Source organism: Erpetoichthys calabaricus, chromosome 5 (assembly GCF_900747795.2).
Source record: "Erpetoichthys calabaricus chromosome 5, fErpCal1.3, whole genome shotgun sequence".
Taxonomy (NCBI): Eukaryota; Metazoa; Chordata; class Cladistia; order Polypteriformes; family Polypteridae; genus Erpetoichthys; species Erpetoichthys calabaricus.
This window is the reverse complement of record NC_041398.2, coordinates 101,331,362-101,355,310: the sequence shown is the minus strand read 5'-3', so window position 1 is coordinate 101,355,310 and position 23,949 is coordinate 101,331,362. Positions and strand designations below refer to the sequence as shown.

The 23,949-nt window shown below is 36.1% G+C and overlaps 2 protein-coding genes across 5 annotated transcripts in view; one reads left to right on the top strand and one right to left on the bottom strand.

Moving 5' to 3' along the window:
- The window catches only part of crmp1 (collapsin response mediator protein 1), an 83,771-nt gene extending 73,535 nt beyond the window's left edge, over nucleotides 1–10,236 (top strand). For both annotated transcript variants that reach the window (XM_028801839.2, XM_028801840.2), the window contains 6 exons: nucleotides 173–329; nucleotides 661–802; nucleotides 2,345–2,515; nucleotides 3,324–3,503; nucleotides 5,325–5,490; nucleotides 9,200–10,236. In XM_028801839.2, coding sequence (XP_028657672.1) covers nucleotides 173–329; nucleotides 661–802; nucleotides 2,345–2,515; nucleotides 3,324–3,503; nucleotides 5,325–5,490; nucleotides 9,200–9,291 — 908 coding nt within the window. In that variant the 3' untranslated portion in view covers nucleotides 9,292–10,236. The remainder of the gene's footprint in view (nucleotides 1–172; nucleotides 330–660; nucleotides 803–2,344; nucleotides 2,516–3,323; nucleotides 3,504–5,324; nucleotides 5,491–9,199) is intronic.
- A 6,598-nt stretch (nucleotides 10,237–16,834) lies between these two features.
- Nucleotides 16,835–23,949, bottom strand: part of LOC114651836 (evC complex member EVC-like) — a 66,136-nt gene continuing 59,021 nt past the window's right edge. For 2 of the 3 annotated variants that reach the window (XM_028801834.2, XM_028801833.2), the window contains exons 19-21: nucleotides 22,269–22,356; nucleotides 18,521–18,629; nucleotides 16,835–18,332 (exon numbers count right to left, since the gene is read on the bottom strand). In XM_028801834.2, the coding sequence (XP_028657667.2) occupies nucleotides 18,239–18,332; nucleotides 18,521–18,629; nucleotides 22,269–22,356 (291 nt within the window). In that variant the 3' untranslated portion in view covers nucleotides 16,835–18,238. The remainder of the gene's footprint in view (nucleotides 18,333–18,520; nucleotides 18,630–22,268; nucleotides 22,357–23,949) is intronic. The other variant, XM_028801835.2, reaches the window with a different exon arrangement.

The following is a 23,949-nucleotide window of genomic DNA, read 5'->3' as shown; positions in this document are numbered from 1 at the left end:
GTGGATCCCTGTGGCTGGGTGAAAGAAGCCTCAGGAAATGGATGAATGATTGAATGGTAGTCCATGTTTGTTTCTTGTCTGTGAATTTAAGGACATATGAAACATAGTTTGGTAATAGTTAGATATTAATAATGTTCATCATATCAGTTCCTTTAATTAATGTTTATTATAGGAGCTGTGGCCTTTGGTGAGCCTATAACGGCAAGTCTTGGGACTGATGGCTCACACTACTGGAGTAAAAACTGGGCAAAGGCAGCTGCTTTTGTAACATCACCACCACTAAGCCCTGATCCAACAACACCAGACCATCTCAATGCTCTTCTAGCATGGTATGGGTTTGCTATTTCTTACATACTGATTCAAGGAAATTCAGATCTGAGTAACCAGTAGGCAGATATTGAGTGTATATCATCTGCCAAATATCTCATTATGATTTATTAATCTTATCTACAATTACCAGAAAACTGTGAGCTTTGGTAAGTTACCAAAAGTTTTATTTTCTGGGCATTTGTAAGTATTGGCAAGTAGTAATTTGCATGTCATACATGAAAAAATGTTTAGAACAGGTAAAAAAAAAAATACACAGAAAATTTATGATATTAAATTTTTTTTTTTTTTTTTTTTAACATATTCCCCAATTTAATGTTTTTTTCTTTCTAGTGGAGATTTGCAGGTCACTGGCAGTGCCCATTGTGCTTACAGCACAGCCCAGAAAGCAATTGGAAAGGACAACTTTACCCTCATCCCTGAAGGAACCAATGGCATCGAGGAGCGCATGTCAATCGTTTGGGATAAAGCAGTTGTAAGAACTTAATATCTTTCTATTTGTAAAACATTTACAACAAAAGTTAGTTTGTTTATGATGTAGTTGTTCAATCATAATTCTGTTTTAAAAGGGGTGATAGATTTTAATTTCCTTCCAAAGTTCTGAAATTCTTACATTATTTATTTATTTTACATTTACATTATTTGAAATTACTTTAGGGAAATCCTCATATGTATGTGTTTATGTTTATAGCACAATCTAAACTTAGTTGTCTTTGTTCAATATGCATCAGACTTTTCTCTCCATGACTGTCTTTCCAGTTTTTGTACTATCCATGATAATATTTGTACACCTTGATATCTGGATCCCTCTTTGAAGTTGATCTTCAGACTTATTTTATTAGATAATGACATTGTATGCAAAATAAATTTAGATTTTCAAAGACATTTAGGAAATATTCATGAGTAAATCAAGTCAGTTTCAGGAGGGACAGTATTATAATAAGTTGGAAACATAATGATTATTTTGATGATCTCAAGCTTGATTACCTTATCAAAAGGCAATGATTAATTAATTTTACATGTATGTGTAGCTGCATTTGTCTACCAAAGTTCCAAAGTTTACCAAAGTTCAATAGCTTTTAGTTTACTTCATACAACAGTTCAGGTAATAGTGTGATGCATGTTCAAATAATTCCACAATCCATGCATCTTTGTTTTTAAAGTTATAGTAAAATTCAAAGCAAAACAGTTCACACAAAAATAGAAAATAATTGATATTAGAAAGAAAAGTTCTTGTTTAAAGAAAGTTCTGTTTAAGACTTACATATCTTGCTTCATTTGTCTCTGTTTGGTCATACAGTCATATTACGTGTATACCTGTCAGCACGGTCCAAAAACTTTTTGCCAATGTTCTACTTATAAACTAATCCATCAGTCCATGGTTCTAGCAGCGAGACTATTTCCAAACTAACTTAATTAACACTGTTTTACAGGTATAGCTAAGAAAGTTCTCTTTCATGTTAATTTATACCACAATTTAAGTTACTATGAAAAACTGATATTTTACTTCAATTAGCACTTAACATTAGCTTTCTAAGATTGGCTCTTACAGTATGTTAACTTTAAACAGTGTGGCATAGTACTAGGTTTTAAACCACACATTTGGCAGTTGTGACTGTGAGACCCTGAGGAAGTCACTTAAACCAACTATGATCCAGCTATAAACAACTGTAAAGTGCTCAGTGAATAATATGTGTGCTATACATACTTTAGGACTGAAGTTCTGTATGTAAGAAATGTGTATACCTCCTTTACCAGATCATTTTAGAGGTATATTTCCTCAATCATGTTCTACTATACAAGGGTTGTAATGTGGTTAAGCTAAAAGATTTACTCTGCTGTGGAGTAAGAGAAAGAGAGAGTGATATCACTGTTATGTCAACCAAATCAAAGCTTAATGTTATAAGTTAGTGTCCAGACAAACAAGATTACCGTAAGCCTAACAAGTGTTTCTCCAAAATTGGAAAAATCCAGAAGTTACAGAAGTGTTGTGTAATAACAGCTGCTCATTTTGCAGGCAGTTGGAAAAATGGATGAAAACCAGTTTGTGGCAGTAACTAGCACCAATGCTGCGAAAATCTTTAATCTGTATCCAAGGAAAGGTCGGATAGCAGTTGGTTCAGATGCTGACATTGTCATCTGGGATCCAGACAAAACGAATACCATTTCTGCCAAAATGCAAAAATCGGTAAGAGCTTGGTCAAAAATATCCTCAAAAAAACTCCTTGCCAAAAATATTTGTATTTAGGATTCATAATTTCTATAGAGGTTTTATTAATTTTTGTGACAAGAATCCTTGATTATTGAAGCTAACAAAATACAGTATCTGATCAAAAAGAATAAAATTAAATAAAGATACACTTCAGATTTAAGATGCTGAATTAGCGGATATTGTGTAGCTCTCAGTGCTTTCCATGATAATTTTCCAAATGACTTGTTATTCCCATAAGGTGTTACAAATTTAACCCATAAGGATTTTTGTTCCTGTTACTTTGTTGGCCAATCCAAAATGGATATTCATATAAATATGTATATGTTTTGCCTTTATAGACAACATACACAGTATGTTTTTGTATTGTTTCTACTGAAGGAGGGTCAAATTCGTACAGTAAAGTACTTCCCCATAATTGTTGAAGTGCCCTGACATGACCAGTAAGACAATTTTTGCCAAATGCCTCCTGTTTAGACTCATCATTTCTTTTTTATCTGAGAATATCAACTCTTTAAGGATGTGTTTCTTGGAAAAGATTTAAAGGTACTAGACCTGATTTCTGAAAAAAGACACTTTATTTTGGTCAGCTCTGTAATGTAATTAAACACAAAATAATTTCCCTAATCAGAATTGCAATCAAATAAGATTTTACTCCTACAAGTAATGCTGCACTGGCTTTGTGGCAAAAAAGCTGTTCATACATGTGTTAATTATTAACTTTAGCTTTAGAGGCCTCATGAAGTATGATCAGATAACCACTTGTTTTCCATTCTTTTATGTTTAGGCCCTGGAATACAATATCTTTGAGGGAATGGAATGTAGAGGGTCTCCTCTGATTGTTATCAGTCAAGGCAAGATAGTTTCTGAAGATGGTAACTTGCATGTTCACCAAGGAATGGGACGCTTCATCCCTCGAAAACCTTTTCCTGAATACGTCTACCAGCGCATCAAGACAAGAAACAGGGTAATTTGCTCAATAGCAATGAAATGTTCATTCTACGAGAAGTAAACACTATATTGTAGAAGTGTTTGGTGTGGGTAGTCAGGGGGTTAAATGCAGTATCTAGGGATGTGGGGTGAGCACTGTGGGTGTTACACTATTCTTTCTTAGTTGGGTTGTTTTTAATATTTCTTGTTATATAAGTTTTTTGATAGAATTATGCAGTTGTGGTCTATTATTGCCTACAATTGTGGACAATGAGGAACAAAAAGAAATGTGAAACAAAAGCCTTAAATCTTACAGAAAAAGTCCAATTTATAGTAATAAAATTTCCGAAAACATGCTTTCCTTTTTTCTGAAGTATATTTTTTGATGGTTTCATGGCATTTCTGGGAGGAAAGTATGTACATTGTCATCTCTGTTCACAGCAACTTGCAAAGGCGGAGTTTTCATGTAAATATTGTCTTTCATGTAAAATAGATTGAAAATATGAATAGTAAGGATTTGAAAATAAAATGTAAAAATGGTGCGTAAATAGTTTACGTCTAAAATATTACTATTGCTATCATAGTACAAATGTATCTTCAGAATTAAGGAGGAATAAAGTAAACAGGGATGTTAGACTTCGGTAAAAATGATGGAGTTCACATACAGTAAATACTGTTTTTACAAAAACAATATGATATGCACTTATTTCTTTGTGTGATCCCAAGATAATAATTCAATTCAATTCAGTTTATTTTATTTTACAGTGCTCTTCAATGAGTATAGGCTCAGAGCGCTGTAACAAATTCATTGTTATATGAGATTACAAATTTTTCAAATTGCTAATTACATCATGCACACCCATAAAGACACAGATTTGTTTAAATTCACAGGAAGACAAAGCAGTTTGAAACTGATTAATGTAAGTGGAACCTAACAATGTCTATGCATTAATTAATTGTTGAACTAACACCAACTAACATTAATCACATCAAAGGTTCACAACTTCAAAGTATATTTATTTGGTTAAGTTTTATGGCTTTTGTTTCACATTTATTTTACTGCCCCTTCAATCTCCTTTATGATTTTCTTTAGAAGCAGCTGGAGAAGACATTTTTTTAATAAAGCATAAATTTAACTTTATTAACAAATTTATTTTTCCAAGCAAATGTGTATATATAACGCAATTGTGAAAAATACATTTAACTTCAAAAATGTATCCTTTAAGTGTCACTCATATTGAACACATTTAGGTTGCTGTGCCCCCCAAAATCAATGTTCCTACTTTTGTTATCAGTGCAGTGTTCACTTTCAACATTTGTTTCTGTCTATGTAGTTTCTCTGTTCCATCAGTACCTACTACAAGAATTCTCCTCTTCTATCTTGCGCTTCCCCCTTCAGAAATACCCCTGCTCTATCTTTGTCCACAGCTTGCTTTTCTACTATATGATGTGATCTACAGTACTAAAAGAAAATGACGAAATTATAATTTTTACTATTTTAAGACAAACTAAACTAAGGGGATTGTGACCTTTGTTAAGTTTTTTTCCTCATTTCATTGTGATTAGAAATATTACCAGTTGTTTAATAAACATTTTCAGTGGAATGTTTACAGAAGAGAGGAGGTCATTCTTGAAAGCTATATTTACCTGCATAGTAAAACCAAAAAGCTGAAGTTGATTCTTTTAGACTTCAATTCTACTTGAAAATTTGAATCTGACTTGATATTTCCATAGTCAATCAATACTTCTGTGTGTACTGTAATGTGTGTTGTCTGCCTGTACATCAGGAATGTGTTTTAGAGTAAACATTTAGATATGTGCTAGTCTCAATTCAGAGTGTCCTGTTTCTTTTTTCAAGGTAATGGCATTGCAAGGAGTCTCCAGAGGCATGTATGATGGACCCGTGCATGAAATTCCAGCAACTCCTAAATACACAACCCCAGCACCATCTGCAAAATCATCTCCCGCCAAGAACCAGCCTCCACCTATCAGGAACCTTCACCAGTCCAACTTCAGTTTGTCAGGTAGGAGCTATCCAGCTATTCAAGAAGCAGCAATTTACTGTTACAGTAAACCAATATCAACATTTACTGTGCATACAGAGCAAGTGTGGACAAATTATACACAGTATGATTTGTGTTTAAGCTATTACATGATACAACTGGGAACCAAACATTTCAAACTCTACATTTTTAAGTCACGCACTATTTTGAAACTTGTGAGAAGAAAGCTGATTATCATTCTCCTTCTATCATTTAGTAATAATGACAATGTAAATGTCATAGAAAAAAACTTTGTAACTGGTGCTCTTCACTAATCATTCAGCACTTAAAAACAAAATATGTCTTCCTGTCACAGAAAGTGGCTTCTTAAAATTTTAAGTTCACGTTTTATTTGCCATGTTTAACAACTATGATATCTTATTCACCTTTTTATACTTTATTTTACACATATGTTTATTAGTCCACTACTGGGTTTGTTGGAGCTAACCCTGTGACATATTCTGGGCAGTACTTAGTGGGATATAACTCCTTTAAAAAGCACAACTTTCACATTCCTTCATTCCAGGGACAAATTATAGATACCAATGACAACCTACAACAAGTATTTGGCATTTGTAAAGAACATGTGTGCCAAATCAAAATTAACACATAAAAATTAATTTTAGATATCTTAAAATGAAGTACACTAAAACTCTCAAATCACAAATAGGTTTCTTCACATTTTAAGACGTGAAATATTTTTGAATTATATATTCTATTCTATTCTATATTTTGAATTATCCATTGCATTATCTCAAATGCATTTTCAGATATCTTAAAATAACTTCCTGGCAATTCCAGGATATATCAAATACACCTTGCATGCATTGTAAGATAAAAAATAATTTCCTGATATCTCAAAATGACTTCCTATAAAATGTCCTATTCTTTCTATTCCGTCTATTTTAAGATCTCACAATATGTTGTGGAAGTTGTCTTGAGTTATCTGAAATCTATTTCAGATATCTGATAATAAAACAGGAAGCTATTTTAATATACCTGGAGAAACATTTATGATATCTTTAATTATATTTGAGATATCTGAAAAATATATTCAGAAATCTTGTAAATAAACTCTAAGACATCTTAAAATGTATTTCAAATATCTTGAAATAAAGTTCAAGATACAGTATATTTTAATATTTAAACATATATGAAACAGAGCAGGGTATTTTAAAATACATGAAATATGTTTGAGATACCTTAAAATAACTTCCTATATAATTCCAAGTATCTCAAATTAGTTTCAAGATGTCTTAAAATGGTCCCATTGGAAACACAAGCAATTTTAAATGAAATAACTATGACATATCTTGAATTCCATTTCAGATATCTCAAAATGAATATCGATTTTAAGATATCTGAAATTGTATTTGAGATAATTCAAAATGTGCATGAATTAGATTTGTGATTTCTTAAAATTTTCTCAGAATGAACAGTGTATCAGTTTATTATATCTTGAAATCTAGTTAAGATAAAAAGCATTTAAGGAATTGTGGATCTGTGCCTATGCCAACCCAATATGTTGTTAGTTTTTACATTGCTCTATTAGGTAGATCGCTGTCTGTAGATGGATGGCTAACTTGTTGCTGTATCAGTGATAAACTGTGTGACTTTGCTAAGTCAGACTTTAGATTTTCTCCTTATCCTAATATTAAAACCTGTGCAGTTTTTGCCAGTGCTGGCCCAATGCATTTGTGCTCCTTGTAGGCTATTTTTAGGTATCTCACAATCCTTAAACAGGACCCCTTGTGTAACTACACTAAGTTAGAATTTGTGCAACTTTGGCAGGCTCACTGTTTTTATAGACTCTTCTGTAGAAGGGTCTTTTAAATGATGGCATGCCAGGTCATACTGTTGGTGAATCATCGGTGATTCCATACTCAGACTGAAGGAACTTGTCAGCCCTGTTACAATCCTTGAACCAGTTGTACTTTCAGATGTCTGTACACCACAGCTCCAGCCCCGAATAGGGTTACTTGCAGGAACAGGGGCATCCCTAACTGAGAAACTGGATAGCTACTGTTGTCTCTAAACCTTCAGTACCTCAAAGAAGGGAAGAATGTCTGATTCATCCTCTCAGTTGCCCCTTCATTAAAGGCTCAGTCGTCTTATTCCCTGGTGTTTGGAGTGGACATTCCTTTTGAAACCCAAATCTTTCCTTTTGCTGCTGGTATATAATTGTATAGGATATATTTTTAAACAATCTTAACGTCATCCAATATTTTAACTAAAATGTTACACCAAATCCATACTTAAGTGTAATGTACTTTAATATTTTTGCCTTGGTTAAAAAATAAAAATACTAAAGAAACCACATTTTATTTTTGTTTTTGGTCCTACTCTCTACACTCAATATCTCCACACATAACCAAGTCAGTTTGCTATTCTGGACCTAAAGGAAGTGTCACCAGGCTAATATGACTTAAAGAGACAGGAATTAGTCACCATAGTATTAGTGTCATTTTAAAGAGTGCAGGTCTTCATTTTTATTTAATGGATGTATCCATTTTTGATCATTTTAGTTATGGCATTAACTAGTGCCTGTCCAGCATTGCTTCCTGACTTGCACCTGATGCTTCTGGAATGGGTTCCAGCTTGTATGACCCTGAACTGTATTAACCCTTAACTACTTGCACTGTTGTATTTTGTATACCAATCTTAGTTGTTTTTGTCCAATGTCTTTTTACTTGAACCAACAGGCAGCATCTGCCATCTATCCTCAGCTTGATTCACTACAAGTACAGTGTCGCAATGGTTTCCCACCAATGTGCCCCCAGCCAGTTTTATGATTGGATGCACAGTCACAAGTTCCATATTGTGCATTTGGTACACCACAAGGGGTACTTACATATGTATGACAATGATGAGATGTTCTTCTTGCAATGACTTTGTCTGCAAAGAACAACTTAAGTGAAATGAGATATACAGTACATGCAAATCCTGCAGTGGTGTGACCGGTGATGAATGAGCACTGGAGAAGCGGATCAGGTTTATTTTCAGATAGTCCTACACTATGTCATACTATTCAGTAATATGGTGTTAAATTACACTAAAAATATGCACAATTTAAAATTATTGCAATACTTAATATTACAGCCTCACAGCGTGCATATAAATAGCCATTTTAACACTGGTGCATAAAGTACACCACGTGAGTACTTATGAGATGAGAAATGGTCTGAGTAGTTAAGGGTTAAGCAGGTATTATAAAGGATGAATGGGAGAATCATGTCATTACATATCCATGTGATAAACTTTGTTTTTGGGTAATTTTAATTCTCATAGTTTAAGCTTGCTGTGCCTTTCTGGGATGCTTGGTTAAATACATTTCCATGCCAACATATGATCATTTTTTTCAAAATAGATTTTACTAATTCACTATTATATTGACTGTTTTTTTTTGTATGAAAAATCTATCAATGTGTATCTGATGTTGTCCCTTCTTAACCAGTTTAGTGTTAATAGCAAGTATACTATTTTAATGTTTAGCAACTAATTCCATTTCCTTTTCCTTTCTCAACCAGTTCAGACAATTTGCGAATGCAACTCTTCCATTTGACATGAACCTAAATCAATCTGAATGTTTTCATTTTCTGACGCTGTATTTTTGCATTTGAGGTAAAAATCATTTCGTCCTTAACCCATTGGCAAATTCTAAGTGTATATTCTTGCGTCTGATTTTTTCCAGGTGCTCAGATTGACGATAACATCCCAAGACGCTCTGGCCACCGTATTGTGGCGCCCCCTGGTGGCCGCTCCAATATCACTAGTCTTGGCTGAACTGTTAAACTTGAAGATTTGACATTGCAGCAGATAACCTGAAGGAGATTGTTACGCTTCTTTGTATGTCAGTGTTTTAAGTCCTCAGCTCCTCTGGTATTGAGAAAATGATTTGTCTGTCTGTTTATGGGATGAGGTAAACTTAGTGTGATGTCATTGCTTGAACGATTGCCTCGCCATTGTACTTCATGCCATAGTCAACTCCAGCATGGTGCTTCCATTACCCTTTTTGTGAAAGATGATATCAGTATTGTTTTGTATCTTGAAACCTGGTTCATTGCACTTTTTTTCCAGTGTGATTAGTTATAGGTAGCTGCATGTTGTATTACATTTTGTGGTTAGATTATTATTGTTTAGTTGCTATTTTTGCCAAGAATCATCTACCTAGGGTGAAAGCCCAAGCACTGCTTTATAGTGCACATTTTCTGTAAATGCAACTAACATGATTTTGAATTACAAGAAGGCTTAAGTTGTCATTTTATGCAGTGTTGGTTCAGCTTAGAGCTTCACTCAGAGCTTAAAGAGCACTGGAAGCTGACATCAGTATGGAATATTTTGTATTAGTACCTCAGTAGGAATTATTTAAGGTTCAGCACTGCTAATAGACATATGCAATATGTATTTCTTGATTTAGGTTATAGGTTTAAGTGACCAGCAGCCATTTTATATGGAAGAAAGATGACACATCAGTAGTATTTCTGGTAAAGCACACTTTTAAGTGGGATTTAATGTACATTTTGTTGGAACAGCAAAGGATTTGCTATCAAGTCGTTCGCGCACAAGCACAGACACAGCAAGAGTTTCACTGTCTCCTTATTTCAGGATTTTTTTTATCAAATTCCTTTGTATTCACACACACATTTTTACATATTGTTCAATTTACTATTGTCTAGTGAATTAATGATTAATATTTTATCATTGTGAAATAAATTATAACAAACAAAACCTTTGTATTTCGTATCACTCAAGTTTGATAGGATGCACAGCATTTGTATGCTGCTGGTATTTATCAGATGACTTACCTTTCAATGTGGAATTTTGCATTCTATCCCTGAATGATCTGTCTTTACTATAAGGGGTCCTTTAAACTCTCTTAAAATAATAATGGGTTCAGTAATGGTCCTTTGTGTGGTACCTGGCAGAGCCATTGTTTGACAAAGAACCAGTGCATTCTGGGAAGAGTTATTTGCATTTGAAATTGTTTCTTTGGGCTAATATGTGGACAGGACAGAAATCTTTAATGTGCAAGATACTAACAGAACAAGGAAACCTGAATTGAGTCTATGTTTTTGCAGAAAGGGTCCTTTTATAAAATAGTAAGCCCATTGGTATTTCGCAGATCTGTTCTCATCCTTTTATGAAGCCCGTTGCACATCTAAATAAATGAACCTTCTTTCTGGAATGGGACCAAATATGGTTTTTCTATGGCATTGCTCTGAAGAGCTGCTTTGACATCTTTTATTAAGAGTGACGATCAAAGTCCTCTTGTAAAGGTTGTCGGTCCTGCTGCCATCCACAAAGCCATAGAAAGTCAAGCATCACACATTTGTATTCAGAGAGACAGAGAGAGAGGTTGAGAGCATGCGCTGATTACACCCACCACACGGCAAACCACCCAGATTGGGACCCGAATGCAGCTGTGCAACGGGTGACACCTCAGCACCACACTGGAGCAGTGTGAGGTTTTTTTTACGGTGGCTGGAGTGCCAATCCTGCCACCAACCCCCAAGTTTTCCCTGTAAGTTGGCCTGCTTGCAGAACTGGATGCAGATTAACGTCATACCCAGGACGGAGCAACTGCAGGTTAAGGGCCTTCCTCAGGGACCCAACAGAGTGGAGTCACTTCTGGCATTTATGGGATTTGAACCAGTAACCTTTCAATTGCCGATCCCTACCACTCTGCCCCAATGTATTCAGTGTAGGCCAAATTAGCCGTCAAACAATTAAGTCTGTGTCATGGCAGGCTTTTGAGATCACTGCAAATTAACAAGAGTAAAGGAGTGAAACATCTTTGGGATACATGGATTTAAAAGAGAACAACATGAAGCTTGAGCTGGGGGCGTTTCAGCAGCAAGACCCATCTCCAGGGCTATTTATGGCCACCTGAAGGTAAGCTATTTTTTCTTTTTTTTTGTTCCATTTTATTCTGTTGTCTGTGTTACGAGTTGAGACTGTCATGCAGAGGCGAGAGGTTCTTGTATTAAACATGGTGGTGACTCCTCCACACACCTGCCTCAATATGTTGGTTATCTGCAGTGTAAGACAATTGTATCTTTGCATTGATGCAGTCCTTGTAAGTCTGTTTAGCTTCCTTAGCATTATGTTTATCCCTTAATGTTTTTCAATAAGAACAAATTATGTGTAACAGAAACATGTAAACACCAAAACATCACCATAAATACAGTAGGAAAGGTATGTCTAGTGTCCAGTACGCTACTGATGCAGATTTACTACATGTCCTTTGTGTGATATATTTTGAAACAGTCACCAACGCACAGCCCAATGTCACAATCAAGACAGTAGAAGCCTATTACCCTCTCCCCCCCCCATAATATGTCTTCTGTTGCTAACTCGTGAGAAGGTAAAATGTCAGTTCCTGATCTGCAAGACAGACATGTGTTACTATAGGCTACCACAGTGAGACTTAGTGACCTCCATATTTCCCCTAACACAAACACTGGCAATAACTGCATTGTGAACATTGCTTGGCAGGCTAATTAATGTTCTGGTGTTTCTATTTGATCACAACCATTTTGCATTTTTTCCTCACACCTACTTGAACCACAGTGAACCTTCATGGGATGAAATTTAGCAGGCATATATCACTGTGTTTCGGTCTTACTGTGCTGTATGGATCAGTTACACTACCTGTGTCAACGTCTGATGACCAATATACGTTGTCATCACTACCACTTAATTCAACGAATGGATCAATTTCAGTTTGTTCTAGGATTGGCTTTACAAGTTCTCTTTTAAATGCCATTGTGTTTTGTTTGAACGCTCCACACAATCATGAATATTGACGAGTTACCATAGCGTGTGAAAATGCATAGAAATATTCAGGAGTTTTTTTGCAACATAATGTTTGTTATCCACTAGATGGCAGCAGAATACTGTCCCGAACTTTAGCCAGGCTTAACATTCTACAGTGGATTATAAAAGATCCATCCCGATAGACTCTCAGGGTTAACACCAATGAGGTTAGTTTGGCCTAGTTTCTAATTACCGTATTTTTTTTGCAATTAACTTTATGAATCTAATCAATTTACCACTGTCATTTCACACAAATCTGGTACTCAGAATTTTTTCACAAAGGCAAAAAGAAGAAGCTAGAAACAATGTTGTTTTGTCTGTGAGTTTCAGGTGAACCTTGGCAAGAGAGAATGAGAGTCACTGTGTTAAGACAGCAAGTTAAGATTTGGTCCGCTCACCACTCGTAAAGTAACTGCAATGATGCCGTCTAAACACTTTATCAATATGTAATCGGTCAGAACTGATTTTAGGCAAGGAGGTTCCTCTGGGAGTAATTTAGGTATAGCCTGTGGTCAGGTCCCATCATCATTTCTGAGGCTTTTTGAATTATAAACGTCTCCCCATTATCAATCAGAGGTTTTGGTTTAATTTCCCCACTTAGTCTCTGCTACACATTGACTGACATTTTCATTGTTTACTTTTGTCTTCTAACTATTAAGAGAACCTTAAGCGAAGCACTCTTTGTTATTCAATGCATCCCTTTCCCCAGTAATACTTGATTCATAATTGAAATTAACAATAAAATACAGAAAACCACCGGACAGCCAACATGACCTTTCTTTTTTCATTCATTTTCTTGCATTATATAATACCAGTAACGGCACACTGCCTGATAACGTACAGTGAATACACTTGACCTGATCATTCCTAGTTTTCATCTTCTTTCTCTGTACGTTTATCATTTGTTTGCTCAGAGGTTGATATGCTTGCTGATTGCTGAGCTGTTCTTCTTTTCTCCACCCTAGCAGCCCGTGTCTTCTCTTCTTTCGTCGGCATCTTTCATGTTTAAATTAATTAAGTCAGTGTTTGTGTTGCAATTACTTAGTATGTTTTCTTTAATTTTTCACTTAAGCAGGCACTCTTCAATCTGCCTCAAGAATGATTTAAGATATGAAGAGGTAGGGGAAGTGACAGCAAAGGTGGTAGGGAATGAAAACGGCACCCATACGCATGTGCCGCACGGCTGACCTGCTGGCTGCTGCCGAGAGTTGATTCTACAATAAAATAAAATGAAAAGAGGAATAACCTTGGAGCTCAATCATCACCCCAAAAGCGGATAGTAGACGTCACATTGTGTACAAAATTTCAGGTCAATAGGTTAAACGGTTTGCAAGCTACAGGTGATTTAAAATCCTAGACAGACAAACGAACAGCCACGGTAGCGTATTATATATAAAGATTTTACTTGGATTTTCAATAAAGAGCGTTACTGATAATGTATTTGTGGCAGTTCCAAGAAGTGTAAAAGAATAAGAAGCTGTACCTTAATGGTATAAAATGGGTCTTGAATCATTTTTGTGTGACTTTTCTATCATGCTGTGGAATCCAAAGCTGGCACACTGATGGTGACATTATAGCTGAGATGCTGAATGATCAACAGATGAAATGCTCAGCTGTATTCTTTTTTTTAACACAAATAACTTTAACATTCACTGTAGTTACAATGTACGTGTTTAATTAATTATCAGTCTTACATTTGGCAAAGCTAATTTTTAAAATGAATTTCCCGCAACACTCCCACAGTACATTTCTTTACCTTTCTCCATGGATCGAGATCAGAGTCATCAGATTTAAATCAAGCATACTGAATGACAATCATCAAATAAAATAGAATAATAAAATGTATAGATAAACGTACAGACATATAGAATGTTTTTTTATAACTAAACTTGATAGGTTAGATAAAATCCCAGTGAGGACAAATCAAGCATATAATACACAACTTTCATGGAGTCCACATAAAGTTGCAACTCTGATATACAGTTTTGCCTAAAGATGACACTAATATTTGTACAGTAGTCCTTTGACTGGCTGTTTAGTAACTCCAAAGTGGTCTGGGTGATGTTGACACGAGTAAAGCAATTGTTGATACGCCAGATGATATTGTGTGGGCTGAAGCTTCGTCATCTTCAATTCGGGTTGTGTCCTGTCTTTTATATGACATATGGCCTGTGTGTGGCCTGTCGGAATCTAGCGCTTGCATTGTATACTGAACCTTCTTAGAAAACGAGGAGTTTGTTCTGTCATACCCACCTCATATTTGGTATAGCTGTCTTCTGTTTTGCTGAGGTCCAACACTAAGATTGCCTTTTTGGTGCAATGCTTTGCTTTTTTTTGTGTGAAGAGTGTACACATCAACAACTTGGCTGTGGCTTGTTTCTACAGGAAGAAGACACCTTTTGTTGTTTTGACTACAGCACACATCTTTAAATTTCATAGATGCTTCAGTATATCCCTTGGAATTGCCAAAAGACCATTAGCTAGTCATCCCAGACCCTGCAGTTCATCGGCTGTTGCTGGACAATGTGCCTCAAATGCAGTGTTCGTGAGGGGAGATAAGCCCTGAAATGTTTTCTAGATGTCAAGGCTCCTTTGACATAACTACCACAGGATATGTTGTGACCTGGATGACTGAAATGGTTCAAGAACTGTTGCAAACACTGAAGATAATATTAGTGCTTTGAACATAAACAAAAGGTTCAAGTTCACAAATGGAAATATTCAATCATGTTTTATTTACAGGAATTGAATGGACATTGCAGCTTTTCTTCCACAAAAATAACACAAATGTGAACAAGTTCAGTTTAAGTGTGAAGTGTGGATGTCATTCACTGTACAATGCTGCAATATCAAATGTTTTTTCTTTAGCGTACATGTCCCATATCACCTCTTTTCAAATCTTCACACAACTCTGGCCAGGACTTTGTGTCTAAATGTCTCATACGGATTGTCAGTGTGTATTTCTACTACTGACTAACCCTCACAATCGACAGACTAACCCACCGGCTCAACACCTCACAGAACACCAACACTACAAATGGGCTCACGCGGAATGGTGGAAAAGCCAAACACATTTCTGTATGACCTCTACCTTCAATCAAAAAATATTCCTAAATGGAACAAAATTTGCAGAAAAACAAACACAACATACAAAGCACAGTGATTTGGCAATCTAAGCAACACACGCTGTTGTTATTTTTTTTATTTCTCTAGGAGGAAAAAAGAAGAATGGATTTGTATGTGATGGGGCATAACTTTAGAGGTGTGTAAATTTCAGTACTTTTATATAAATGGGACAGGAGATACCCGATGATTTAATAGCTGAAGTCAATGTATCAGAATTCATTTGCATAAAGAATGATGGGAGAATAAACAAAGGGCATTAGAATTTTCATTTTGTTTCCAAAAATACAATATGTAATGAAACACTACAACTCTGTATGGACCATCCCTCCTCTTATACACTTTAGAAGGCAAAGCAAACAGGAAGCTGTGACTTTCACTTTCTTGATTTTGGCAAAACATCTTTTCAATTACAATTTACAAGGACGGATAAAACCTGCACATGCATCAGAGAATGAAGTTGCCGATGTTGATGCACTTGAGTGGTGTTTGTGACTTGAATGAAGTCGCTGACAATAGAAAAGGCCATTCTAAGGAGACTGATGGCCACTGACAAAGTTTATTAAGTAGAGCACTGACATGTCAGCATGGATCAAGTGTTAGATTGCTCATAGTCTTTATGTTGTTGTAAAGATATGTCCTAAACTATTCATTAAGATGTCATAAATTATTATTCAGTAATTCAGATCACTATTAATTCAAGCAGTTTCCCAAATTACCATCTTTGATGAGGGTGGCACGGATGGCGCAGTGGTAGTGCTGCTACCTCTCAGTCAGGAGACCAGGGTTCATGTCCTGGGTCCCAGGGGCTGTGTGGGTTTCCTCCCATAAAAGAAATGCAGGTTAGGTGGATTGTGACGCTTCTCTGGCCCGAGTGTGCGGTTTGTGTGTATGTGTGTTTGCTCTGCGGTGGACTGGCACCCTCTCCAGGGTTTGCTCCTGTCTTGTGCCCTGTGCTAGCCTGTTATCCTGCCGCCCGTGGGCCAGGTCTGGATTAAGCAGGCGAGAAAATGGCGTGACATTCTTGATGACCTGTACAGTTCAATACAGAACACAAACATGGTAACAAACAAACTGAGTAATGAATTGAGTTTCCAAGATGGGACAGAATATAAAGAGAGCAATGTTCAGCGTGTCTTTCTGGGCATCCATTCATCCATCCACCCAAGTCATGAATGGAAGTCCTTTAGGGCAAACGGTCATGAACAAGTCACTTGACCTGCTTGTGCTGTAAATGGAAAACATAAACGGAATGGAACCAACAGTATCACAAATGCTGTAAGTTGCCTTGGGTAAAGGTGTCCTCCAAATGAATAAATGTAAACGTCACGGATATTATGATATTGTACTGTGTCATGCTTGAAAATTCAATGAAAGCATTCAGAAATACAATAGTAGAAAAGTAAAATCTTTAATGTTGGATGTGTAACAGAATGATACAGATTTTTGCAGAGGTAGATTTTCTTCACAATCAGCTTTGTATGTCTGCTCCATGCCGCTTTCACTCCTTTTGCCGGCTCTACCTACTGTATGTGATATGATGTTCACAGTAAAAATTGAAGTGTCATAGAATAGCTGCCTCATTCTTTAAATTTTAACAACAAAATTCTTATGCCTTTTAAAAGCAAAGAACATAATCCTTTAAACAAAACAGCAGTTACATTAAACCTTTGGGCTCAGTCTTATACAAAGATACTGTATGTTGTGTTTACTCCAGCAGGGGGCAATAAAATGTCAGAAAAAAATACATTTAACAACTTTTACAAGCCTGTTCTGACTGTGTACTGGTAACAAAAATAGGGGTAACACTTTAGTTTAAGTACTACAAAAATACATCTATTACTCATTTATTCTTCTGTCACAAGACCTTAACAAAGGCCTCTTTTGCTCTTCATACACTTATAAAACATCAGTAGATGGGTTATTCATCACTGTGACACATTGACATGATGGTAAAATGACTTGTTAATATGAAGGATTCACAGGTCTTATACTAAATATATATTATCAAGAGAAATGTGTCTCAGTTAAGCCATCTCAGATCATTCCAAAGTGATGTTTTGTTAGTAGGTCACATTGCAGCGATGAAGAAACACTTTACTGACACTTCAGAAATATTATGAAGACCCAGAGAAGTGTGTGTTAAGCTCTCGTTACATAATAGCAAATGAGTAACGGATGCATGCTTTCAGTACCTAAAGTGTTAACTAAAATAAGATTTAAAACTTATATACAAAGAGTATATAAAAGCATTAACAATAATTCCAAGTACTCCTAAGTACAGGTTCAAAAATCCAATAGTGGTTTAGAGAGCTCTATAAATAAGCGAAATTTAACAGTTAACTCTTTCAAAGTGCTATACGAAGGGAAAAAACATATAAATATATAAGTGTGTTCCCAATTTATTTTGTGCTATAGTAGTGCTGTAATTAAATAAATAATATAAACAAGTATTCAACTAAAACTTTGACCCCTCTCTCATTATATGTACTCGTAAAAAACAAACTTTATAAACAACCAACAACAGCTTATTCTTCAAAAACTGCCTTGATCTGCTGAAGTATAAACACTAATTTTCTAACTTAAACTCTTAAATGACAGACACAACTGCTAGTAGACAAAGTGGCACTCAAAGTGTCACTTAGCGTTCACATTTACAGTGCAAGTAAAGCTTTAATTTGTGTCAAAGAATACTCAAATAATTGTTTTATATTTGCTCCAGCTCCAAAATGATAAGCAACTTATCTTTCCACCATACTGTCCACTACTTTGAAACAAGACAAGCCTTCAGTCAGTCTGAGGATTCTAGATGTTCAGATTGTGGAATGGCTCTTCTCTTCATTGCAGTTTTGGTAGGTAGATTAAGAATTTCATGTTGTCTGGCTCTAAATGCAAGTAAATAAAAAAGTGCAGAATTTGAAAAAGAAGAATAAACCAATTTAATAAACACAAACACTTTCCTGTTTCACAAATATCCATGCAAAAAAAAAAAAGAGACCAGAGTTTATTGTAAGACATTAACTGTGCGGCTCCTCCACGCATTCTGGGCGCTCATTAATGACTAACCCATTACCTGTCCTGCGATGGACTTTGTCCTTGGACTGGACCAGCACTACCAGGATTACTCCTGCTCAGCGTATATGGCATACGAAAGGAATTGTTCTTCTGAAGTTCTTTTTCACCTGTTAAAGAATGACACTTTTTGAGAGACATTAACATCAAAATAATTTTTATATGAAATTTAATACATTTGTATGTTTTGTTAATCTTTCCACTTTAGTAGAAAATACATTAAACAAGTAAACCATTATTATTCTAAGATATCGTAATGAAGACTGCGGTGGGTTGGCACCCTGCCCGGGATTGGTTCCTGCCTTGTGCCCTGTGTTGGCTGGGATTGGCTCCAGCAGACTCCCGTGACCCTGTGTTCGGATTCAGCGGGTTGGAAAATGGATGGATGGATGGATCTTAATGAAGAAGTGTGTCACAGCACAGTCTGCTTTATTTGAGTGTTAATTATTGGACAGGACACAAACAAATAGGATGAATAAGAGAGCTGCTCTTGTGAGTAATCATTCCAACTACACACCCTTGTTTTGAACTAAACCACCAGATTTCCTGTTAAGGTACAAACTACTATGAGGTTTCTAAACTTAATTTATGATCACTCAAAAAAATATTCACTGTTCTTCAAGTTTTCTTTTTTCTTCTTGAGGTTCTGTACAGTTTTCATTTCCCTTTGGGTACAAATACTTTCTTTCTTTATTATAGTACCATTATCTATCTATCTATCTATCTATCTATCTATCTATCTATCTATCTATCTATCTATCTATCTATCTATCTATCTATCTATCTATCTATCTATCTATCTATCAAGTGACACAGAATGATGTTTTGAAATTATGAAATCTCTAGAAGAAGTCATTTATTCCAGCCACTTTCAGTTTTATTGCAGTTTTTTAGTAAACAAAAACCTATTTTTTTGTTACTATGTTCTATTGGCAGTGTTGTGATGTGAGACTTTACGTATAACTTGATAAATATTTTGTATGTCTTTATTAGTAATTTAGGCAAAGCAATGTAATTTAGTGTTTACCCGATCCCCCCCCCATTACAACTGAGTTTCTTTGAATTTTACAACAGAGTTGGGAGAAGATGTGCCTTAAACCGGTTTGGCTAGTGTTTCTTTGTTAAAGTCTTTCAACCCCCGCAAGAAAGACTTAAAGACATATGGTCTTGGGGGTGGCAGGTTTTAAGATGTTGTATTCCCCCATTGGTCTGAGGTATGGCTGTTTGGAATTGGCTTAGATCAGAAGCTTTTAAGTACCATGATGTCCTATTGGCTCTAGGGCTTGGACAGAACATCTATAAATGTATGTGTTTAACCTCACAATCTCTCTCTTACCAACCAACATATGATGAAGAAGTACAGTAATCCCTCGCTATATCGCGCTTCACCTTTCGCTGCTTCACTCCATCGTGGATTTTATATGTAAGCATATTTAAATATATATTGCGGATTTTTTGCTGGTTCGCGGATTTCTGCGGACAATGGGTCTTTTAATTTCTGGCACATGCTTCCTCAGTTGGTTTGCCCAGTTGATTTCATACAAGGGACGCTTATTGGCAGATGGCTGAGAAGCTACCCAACTTACTTTTCTCTCTCTCTCTCTTGCGCTGACTTTCTCTGATCCTGACGTAGGGGGATTGAGCAGGGGGGCTGTTCGCACACCTAGACGATACGGACGCTCGTCTAAAAATGCTGAAAGATTATCTTCACGTTGCTACCTTCTGTGCAGCTGCTTCCTGAAGCGACATGCTGCATGGTGCTTCGCATACTTAAAAGCTCGAAGGGCACGTATTGATTTTTGATTAAAAAACAAACTCTGTCTCTCTCTATCTCTCTCTCTCTCTCTTTCTCTGCTCCTGACGGAGGGGGTGTGAGCTGCCGCCTTCAACAGCTTTGTGCCGCGGTGCTTCGCATACTTAAAAGCCAAACAGCCCTATTGATTTGTTTGCTTTTCTCTATCTCTCTGACATTATCTGCTCCTGATGCGCACTCCTTTGAAGAGGAAGATATGTTTGCATTCTTTTAATTGTGAGACGGAACTGTCATCTCTGTCTTGTCATGGAGCACAGTTTAAACTTTTAAAAAAGAGACAAATGTTTGTTTGCAGTGTTTGAATAACGTTCCTGTCTCTCTACAACCTCCTGTGTTTCTGCGCAAATCTGTGACCCAAGCATGACAATATAAAAATAACCATATAAACATATGGTTTCTACTTCGCGGATTTTCTTATTTCGCGGGTGGCTCTGGAACGCAACCCCCGCGATGGAGGAGGGATTACTGTATCTCTCTCTTGCTAACCTGTGATGATGAAGACAACACAGTGAAGAGCACAGCTCAGCAGCCATTTTGAACAGACATGTGGCTGAAAGCTGAGCACCAATGATGCCTTAACTAGAGACATTTAAATAACTACAAGTCTGTGTGCCGCCTGAACTACATATCACCATTTAATCAGGTTGTATGGTTGCCAATATTCAAATGTACTTTGCATTTTGTTATTATTTATGAATATTATCAGTAATACATTATTTTATGTGTAACTTAACTTCTGTTTATCTTTTTACTACATCTAATTGCCTGAGGTTATAGATATAGAATGGAAGGTGGGGATAAGTTATATACAATAATACCTTATAAACAGTGGTAAGTCTGTGAGATCAGGCATTCTAAGGCTACATATTAATGATACAATAGGGGAAAGTAGAGCAATATATATTACTCTACCAAGACAAAACAGGCAGTAACAATGCTTTTAGGCTGCAGAATTCTATTTTTGAAATCTATGACCTGCTATATAGAGCAGTGGCCTTTTCAGTGACAACTTTTTTCTATTTTCAGATCTTCTAAACTTAATTCTGGGCCGTTAGGGCATCCTGGTAAGAGCAGGGTCAAGGCTGGTACCAGGTGGGTGGTGCCCACTGCAGCACCACACTGCCCAAATGGCATAGACTCTGTATTGTTCATTAGTATTACTGGGGCTGGTCCGCCAGGAAAAATATAGCTGCTGTATGTAATGTGGTTTTACTTGTGTCACTAAAAATTATAATGTTACATTATCTGGTAACTTTAAATTGGTTTTGTATGAGTGTGCCCTTTAGTGGACTGGCACCCCTTCACTTTCAAAATTGGTTTTTCCTTTGTACTCTTGCGACTGGGACAGTCTCCAGCCTTGGAAACTCTGAATGGGAAATGAAGCAGTGGAAAAATGAACAAATGAATGCAAGAAAATAACATATGACAGGCACATTCAGGAAATAGCAAGTTATGTTATGTGGCAAACTACTTTTGACCGGTAGTGTATGTCTGTTTAATAAATATGCCTAACAATCTCATCATAGAAATCTGTACTCAATATATTTCAGAAAGAACACCAAAGAAACACAGGACAGGTTATGTAAAACTTTTGTTAAATTTACCAACCTCACATTATATCTGAGTACCAAGGCTGCTCAACTTTATAACTTGAGTTTATCAACTTCCACATTTACACTGTGTGCAATTATGATGTTACATTAACAATTATTTGCACACATTTTGGAATCATTTGTTTAAGGTCAACTAAAAATTGTTCAAATCAATTGATAAGTTTGAAAATGTCATGAATATTATGTTCTCTAACAAAACTAATGGGTGCCACAGCGGAAAGAACGAGTATTGGTAGAGAGGCATAAAATGAATATGGAAATTTGAACAAATTCATGAAATTAAATTATATTGTCATTTTATGCTAAGACAAAGCTAAACCAACCTGAATCACCTTTAATTGGAGAATTGCTTCTTGGCAGGGCAACTCTGACTGATGCTGCAAGCTGAGTCACAAACGTGTCCTCCACCCCCTGAAACACAAAAGCATTAGGTGTTCTCTTTTCAGCAAAATATCAAGTTGCACATCTCGCTCAGTGGTACCTTCATCCTCGTGTAGGAGAAAACCCTAACGATGCAGGTTTCCACATGCATTAGTGATGCCACTTTTGTCTGCAGGCCTTTTTTAGCTTTAAGATGTTGGCCATATTTGCTTGAACATGGAAATGAATGCACAACACATTCTACACGTCAGATGTGTCACATAATGTGTAATGGGAACATTTTAAGATGTTTTAAACAATGGCCAAACCGACACTGCCAGGTAGTGGGAATTGCCCCTTGGGAATTAACAAAGTATCTATCTATCTATCTATCTATCTATCTATCTATCTATCTATCTATCTATCTATCTATCTATCTATCTATCTATCTATCTATCTATCTATCTATCTATCTATCTATCTATCTATCTATCTATTTCCAGTTTACACTGAGGGTTATGTGTAAACCTTTGCAATGCACTTTCACAATTAAAACAAAATGTTTATAGACATGACATTGGCCTACATCATAATGTGTCACTGAAGGCCCTTGTCCTGTACAGTGTTCTTCTTCGAGTTCTTAAATGAGCAGCACGTTGTGTAAACTATCATTTTTAAAGTCTATGAAGAAAGTTTCTTCAGAGACCTGTAATTGTGTGACCATTTCACTAATAAAAATGCAATAACAGTGAAATGTGATAGGTCTTACAAAATCACTGTATTTTAAACAGAAGTCAAGTTTTTTGTGAAATTGCACCTAATTTATAAATCAGAAGAAAATTTCCAATGCTAATAAGACATGTCAGTTAACTCTGTGGTTCTTGTTAGTGTTCTGCCTTGTCAGATGCTCTTAATATTGTACATTTTACTTTTCAGAGAACAACACTTTCCCCAAATTTGAACATTGACAGTTGCTGCATTATGAACAGTGCTTAGGGGGCTAACGTCTTCCTTCTCTTTCCACTTGAGTAAAATCATTTTGACTTTTTGCCACTCATCTACTTGCACCAGGATGAACCTTCCGGTGACCAAACGTGCCAGGCATATCACGGTGGTTCGGTCGTATAGTGCCATATGTATCAGTTTCACTATCCATGTCACATTGCCATCACTATCACTTGATTCAACTAATGGTTCAGTTTCAGTTTGTTCTAAAACTGGCTTTATAGCTTCTTGTTTACATGTCATTGTTTTTTGGTTGAAGGATCCACTGCCACTCATGAATATTGACAAGTTACCTTAGAGTGGCAAAGCACATAGACATATTCATGATTTTTTTGCAGCATATTTTTTTTCATTTTATTCACTACATGGCAGCAGAATACTGTATCTGAGAGTTATTTGGGATTAAAAATATAAACCAGTTCATTATACATCACCCCAAGTCTGACTTGGGCTTAACTGTACTTATGTAGAATTCTGGCCAGAGTCACTCTTATGGTTAACACCAATGAGGTTAATACGTATATACTTTGCATTTTTGTAAACCTTTATAATTATATCTTACTAAGCAAATAAAGACTTGTTAATTGAAACAAGAAGCAGTAGGGCTCTTCATAGCAACTTAAAAAAAAATAATAAGCA